This window comes from Primulina huaijiensis, chromosome 8 (genome assembly GCF_012295235.1).
Source record: "Primulina huaijiensis isolate GDHJ02 chromosome 8, ASM1229523v2, whole genome shotgun sequence".
NCBI classification, from domain to species: domain Eukaryota; kingdom Viridiplantae; phylum Streptophyta; class Magnoliopsida; order Lamiales; family Gesneriaceae; genus Primulina; species Primulina huaijiensis.
Window position 1 is genome coordinate 13,540,114 of NC_133313.1, and position 6,527 is coordinate 13,546,640.

General features: G+C 35.8%; 1 protein-coding gene across 2 annotated transcripts; it reads right to left on the reverse strand.

Annotated features, from left to right (window-relative positions):
* Positions 1–465: 465 nt before the first annotated feature.
* Positions 466–4,482, reverse strand: LOC140983511 (protein REVEILLE 6-like). 2 transcript variants are annotated; one of them, XM_073450592.1, is made up of 8 exons: positions 4,110–4,482; positions 3,446–3,503; positions 2,582–2,705; positions 2,318–2,494; positions 2,142–2,225; positions 1,511–1,620; positions 1,124–1,183; positions 466–880 (listed from the first exon to the last, which is right to left on the reverse strand). In XM_073450592.1, the coding sequence occupies exons 1-8, from the start codon at positions 4,325–4,327 to the stop codon at positions 782–784; spliced, it is 930 nt and encodes a 309-aa protein (XP_073306693.1). In that variant the 5' UTR covers positions 4,328–4,482; the 3' UTR covers positions 466–781. The 2 variants fall into 2 exon arrangements, with proteins under 2 accessions (XP_073306693.1, XP_073306694.1); XM_073450593.1 differs by having other exon boundaries at positions 2,318–2,485; positions 4,110–4,480.
* Between the last annotated feature and the right edge of the window lie 2,045 nt (positions 4,483–6,527).

Genomic DNA, 6,527 nt, shown 5'->3' on the forward strand with positions numbered 1-6,527 from the left:
AGTGGTTGAAAATATAACACGCTTATAGATCGAAGGATCGGAAAATGAAATGTATAAAGAAAACCTACAATAGTACGTGTTTGCATACGCTTTTTGCTTCGTGATTCAAGGCCAAATGTTTTGCCAGTGCAGTAGATTTGTATAGAATGATTTGGATTTGAAAAGATGATTCAATGGAAGAATTTCAAATTACTCAATCTTATGGACTGCACATCCCCAAAAATAAAATTGGACCCTTTGATGCTCCCTCAACATACTACCACGAAGGAAGCATACCACGAGGGAAGCAACTAAAAAACCGCTAAAGGTGCACTTTACCACGAAATCCACCGAGGAGGTGCTTTAACAATTATTTCTCAGTTGCCTTCAGGTCATAAAATCGAACCCCAGGGATGGCGACGTAGCATGTCGCCTATTTTCTTGAAACCTGCCTGTTGGTACAATCAAACTAATTGAACACATCGATTTAACTACAACACCAAGGCAAAATTTGTATTTATAGACAAAAATAATTTACATGTACGTTACAATATGTACATAAATATTAAATACAAAGCAAAGAAACAAAATTTGTGATGAGAAACAATACAAACAAATACACAATATTGAAAACTTTTCTACGGAGTGGGGGATCTCCAAAAGTTTGCCCCTATTCTGACATCAAAGAGAGTTGACATCCAACTGATGAGATGAATGCACCTCACTCCTAAAATGGGTTCATGGTGCACCTCACTCCTAAAATGGCCAAAGGGGAATATAAGCACACCAATGCCATCATAAATTAGGTTGCATCCTCGGATTCACTACCAAGGATGTGATCAATTACATCATAAGCACTATCTTTCTCAGAGTCGATCTCGTACGATGAAAGTAACCTTCTCTGCAATAGTCAAGTGATAATCAGTAAAAAATTTCACCAGCTCATTGTACCATAATCCAAACCTTCATGGAAAGATGGAGATGAATTCATGGCAAAAATGGCATGTACATCTTACAACTTGAAGATTAATTTATAATAGAAACCAAAAGAAGACAGTATAAATAGTAGAGATGGCAGGAGAGACTGCATGATAAACTAGTGTTGAACCAAATGCTACAGTTCTCGTAACAAATTAGCACTTACATGATCCTCGAAATCAGGACTGGCCAGATTGATGGATAGATTTCTCATCAACAATAACACCTGTTCAAGATTCCAAGAGATTGTAAGAGGCCAAGGCATTCACAAAAAAATTAGAGCATTGATTTTGGAAGATTTGACAAAGATGATAGTATTCTCTATGGTGGGGAGGGGGGCAGGATGATTGAGGGAATGAATGAGTTGAAGAGACATGTTATCGTAAAGAAGATGAACATCAAAAATTCAATTTTCTGTTCCCAATTTAAAGTGTCACTCGTGACTTCTTTTTAACATTTTATATGATATGCAGATGGATGGTATATCGATATGGATTTTTTCATATTCACTTATCAAAACAGTAACTTCAATTATGTAAAAATAAAGCCATACTGTTTCAATATCAATTGGGTCCAACTTCTTCAATTTCTGCAATTGGTCCGTCACATTAGGATCAAAGACACTTCCTATAAAGCTGTAAACTTGAGCAAAATCAGGAAGAACTGCATAAGACAGAAATAAAGGGTAATAAGCAACTGAAGGCATCAGTTTAAAGTTGGTATCGGTACCACTAGGTCAATGGATCCCATATAATCAATAAGTTATTAATTATATTCAGACATGACAGACGTGATAATGAAAAGCTTAGACCCGTTATATTAAAAGAAAACAAGTTCAAAGGAAATGCAGAATGTATGACACAAAGGTGAGGAATAACAGAAGAAACAGAGGATAATCACTACCACAGAAAGCAATCAATCTATAAAAAGGAATTACTAAACTCAAAGTCAAAAGGAACAAGTACTTTGGATCTAGGAAAATACAATGACTTAGACATCAGGCAGTGCAAGAATTTCAGAGTAATACACACCACCAACTGAAATAAGCAAATGAATTTCACAAGATATTCGAGAATTAACCAAGATAGACTCAGTCGATGTATAATGAAACAAAAGCCCAATATAACACAGGCATCAATCACAATTCACTTGCAGTTCTATATCAATATTTTCTGTTTTCTCACCTGTTGGTCTTGTACGTGGAGTGCTCTCATTACTGCTGCAATAGTAATTACTGGGTAGTGACTGGGCAGCAAATTTTACATCATCTGCAACACAACAGGTATTTGAACCTCTCTATCAATACCCAAGCCTAAAGCAATAGAAAAACCTTTTAGATAAGCAACAAAAAGTAATGGACCTCTGGTTGCAGGTGACAAACTAGTAGTGTGCGCAGAATTGTCTGTCCAGTTATGATCGAGCACCGCAGCATCAGGGTGCTTCAACAATGATGAAGAATCAGGCCTCCTTCCAAATCTAGGAACAGGAACAGCAGGGGATGCTTGGAAAGCTGATACTGCTTGTGTGACTGCCGGAGCTAAAAATATATCAAGTCAATTTTTAAGCTATGATACCTTCCAGCTTCAGGCATGCCACAACTCACAGTTGAACAGAAAAATCATACCAGTTTTAGATGCTTTTTGTGGATAGGGATGAGCAGCTTTCCTTTTTGGCCGAGGTGGAGGCAAATGTTCATTTGTTCCACTCTTTTGAACTTTCAGAAAATATTTCTGCGCATGGCTACGAATCTACAAAAGTGTCAACCCTCTTTTGTTTTAAATTCCACTGTAGCAAAATATTACTATTAGCCATAACTATGTTAGAAAATTTTGTTCGATGACCAACACATATATTCTGGACTCATTATGCCAATGATATGAAAAACCAGAGTCAGTATAAACAACAAAACTAAAATAATTTCAGCTGAGGAAAAAAAAATTAATTTGTCTATTAAACCTAGAAAGAATGAACTTGCATAAAAACCAAAAGTCCAAAACTTTTCTCAACCTTCAAACAAGAAAGGAAATAAGCATCTGTTGCACTCCTCAAATAATTTGTCAATGGAATGTGGATGAACAGAGCAAAAAGAAGCCACTAAACTGCAAATTGAGTATTGAAGTATAAAAAGATATAACCCAGAGTTATCCTCTGTATAGCTGTTCTCTCCACCTTACCCTAGCTAAGCTAGTAAAAACTCAAGTAAACAGGTTAAAAGAATGCCACCAATAAGCTACAACTCCCACATTATATTCCCTTTCCCTCACACATCTAGATTCTTCCATGGGCTTGAGACTCTTGAGCCTATGTCCAATATATTAGAGTCCGTTCTTAAAGAGACTGCAACAGCGACTTTTACACCAAAAACTTCTGAAAAATAGTCCAGGAGGAATATAGAAGCAACGGGGGAAATAATGAGCGTACCATTGGCCTTAGAAAACAATCAAGTGGAGCTGTGGCATATGTAGGCTAGCTGAAGATAGAAAATAACCTGAATGACAGTCTTTGATCCCACAAATGCTTCAATCTTCTTCCAATCACGATCAAAACTGTTATCAGCAAAAACAAATATAATCCGGAAATTGCACCAAAACGGACTAAACTAAAGTCTAAAAGTATGAAACAGCTACGGTAGACAATGACAATGTAGTGAAGCAACTCTCATCCTTAAATATAAGGGCATATAATCCCATAATTCTGTTTCATTACAATTAATCAGGAAACCGGAAATGCCCGCAAGTCTATAATTCTAATTCGAAGATATGGAGCAAATCAAGAGATGGGTGAACTTTCTGACGAAGGCAAAATAATTGGGTAATTTAGCTGAGAAACTACTTCATTTGAACTCACTTCATCTCAAAAATGTTGAACCGTAATTCAAACCACAGGCAATAAAAGAATGAAATTTCACAAAACTGATAACATTCTGAAATCAAAGTTCCCAATTCAGGTGAATCCAATTCACATCCACAGCATACAATTCATAAACACTAATGCAACCTGCACAAACCGCAACCTTCAATCCGACATAATCCTAACAACGAGACCGCATCCCTCGCCAAACACCAAACACACACAAAAAACCCTAATTTCATATTCAAACACTAAACGGCGAAACTTTGATGCGAAAAACGGAGTTTAAACTTCAAACTCACAGGTGTAGTGCCTCAAGAAACTTGTCGTGCTCCGGCTCCGTCCAGCTCTCGCGCGACTTGGTGATGGTGTAGGGCTTTCGGATCTTCTTATTCGGGTCGTCGGGGGAACATATGGCATTGGAGACCGCGGGAGAAGAAAACGAGCCGAGATTCGGCAAGGCCATCACTGCCGGATACAAGTGGAAGCAATCTGGTGGGTTTGTGCTCAGCGATGACATGCGCCGGATTTATCTCAAGCTGAGATTAAACAGCTGTCCGGCCGTAGTTAGTACTTGTGAAAGCATGTTTTTGTCGACTTGAATGAATGGCCTACACGAATTTACTCTTCCATCCCTTCTTAAATCATGCTTCTTCTCCCTCGTATTTTTGGTTCATAAATGTTACATATAAATGTTGAAAAATAATATTTAAAATGTGTGTATTGAATATTTGAATGTTGAAAATTAGATAAAATTAGGTGTTGAATATTGAAATTTGTGTGTGATGATGAAGGTAATGATGTAATTTATTTTTGGATTATTTGTAAAAATTTTCTATAAATAGATCTCTCATTTGTGAAGAAAATCACAATTGAGTTGAGAGAAAAATATTATAAAGTGTGTAGTGTGATAATTTTGAGAGTTTGAGATTTTTACTTTTTACCGTAAATTTTTACTTTTTCACAACACGTTATCAGCACGAAGCTCTAAAAGTCCTCCATATTTTTCCAAGCTCCAAAACAGAAGAAAAAAGTAACAAAAGTAATAATATTTATTTTATTGTTTATTTATTTATTGTTTATATATTTACTATATAATATAATGTTATTATAAATAATAAAAATAAATTTTTCAAAAAACTTGTTATAAATCCTGGGAGGATGTTAAGACGACATCCCACACTCCCGGTAAGGGATACGACAAGTATAAAAGTCTATAAGGTTTTTAAACAAAATATCTTATGACACCTCATTATAATATTGTGATATGATATACATAATTATTTAAAACATTACTAATATTATATACACCATATTATTACCATAAAATTATACAAATACATACATTTATTTTCTTGTACACCAACGGTCATAAACGGTAACAAAACGGCTAGTTTTTGCCCTATAAATATGATCTCACAAACACATTCAATCACTCCAACTTTCTCTTCTTCTTTAAAATTATTCTTCATCAAATTTTTGAAGAAAAAAGAAGATGGATTTCACAAAGTTATTTTTAATTATTTTGGTTATAATACTCACGAATCTTGTACTTATCGAAGAATATCCTCCTCATGTGTTTTCTTTATTTTTACGAATGATTTTATTTGTTGTTTATCCATTACTTTGTATTGCAATATTCAATAACTAATAAAATGCATCATAATTTTTTTTACTACCACCATGTCAAACTTGACAAAGCTCGAATTTGTTGCACTCGACATTACGGGGAAAAATTATATGCCATGGACTCTCGATGTAGAAATGCATCTTGAGTCATTGGGTCTAAGCGAGACCATTAAAGAAAATGGTATATCTTCATCACAAGAAAAAGCAAAAGCTATAATATTTTTGCGTCGACATCTCGATGAAGGTTTAAAATGTGAATATCTCATCGAAAAAGATCCCATGGCTATGTGGAAAGGCTTGAAAGAAAGATTTGAACATATAAGGGAAGTTATACTTCCGACCGCCCGTGAAGAATGGAATATGTTAAGATTCCAAGATTTTAAGAAAGTTAGTGATTACAATTCAGCGATGTATCGAATAATCTCGCAGCTAAAATTTTGTGGACATGTGGTCACAGAATCGGAAATGCTTGAAAAAACATTTTCCACGTTTCACGCATCAAATATAACTTTACAGCAACAATATAGAGTACGTGGATTTGCGAGATATTCTGAGCTCATCGCCTGTCATCTTGTGACGGAAAAAAACAACGAGCTACTAATGAGAAATCATTAGTCCCGACCCACTGGGGATCATCAGCATTTCCAGAAGTAAATGCTGTAAGTAAAAATGAATTTCACCCTGGAAACCAAAATCAAATTCAAAGACAAGGTTTTGGTCGAGGTCGAGGTCATGGTCGTGGACGTGGAATTGGTCGTGGTCGTGGTCGAGGCCGTGGTTTTGAAAACAATAGAGATAGTTATTTTTATAACTCATCTGAAAAGGGCGTCACGAACCACCCATAGAAAAGGCATCATGAGAACATGAGTGTTAATGAAAATCACTCGAAAAGATTTGAAAGTTCTTGTTTCAGATGCGGCACTCCAGGACATTGGTCTCGTATTTGTCGAGCCCCTGAGCACCTTTGCAAGCTCTATAAAGAATCGATAAAGGGGAAAGAAAAAGAGATCAACTTCACTGAGCGAAGTGACCGTTTGAGTGATTCAACTCATTTTGATGCTGCTGATTTTATGAATGATTTCTCTGGAAAT

Excerpts from the sequence above, each read along its gene's own strand:
- LOC140983511 (XM_073450592.1), bottom strand. The coding sequence starts at position 4,327 with ATGTCATCGCTGAGCACAAACCCACCAGATTGCTTCCACTTGTATCCG. Across the intron at positions 2,226-2,317 it reads TTTGTCACCTGCAACCAGAG|ATGATGTAAAATTTGCTGCC; the intron begins GTCCATTACTTT and ends GTTGTGTTGCAG. Across the intron at positions 1,184-1,510 it reads ACCCAATTGATATTGAAACA|GTGTTATTGTTGATGAGAAA; the intron begins GTATGGCTTTAT and ends AATCTTGAACAG.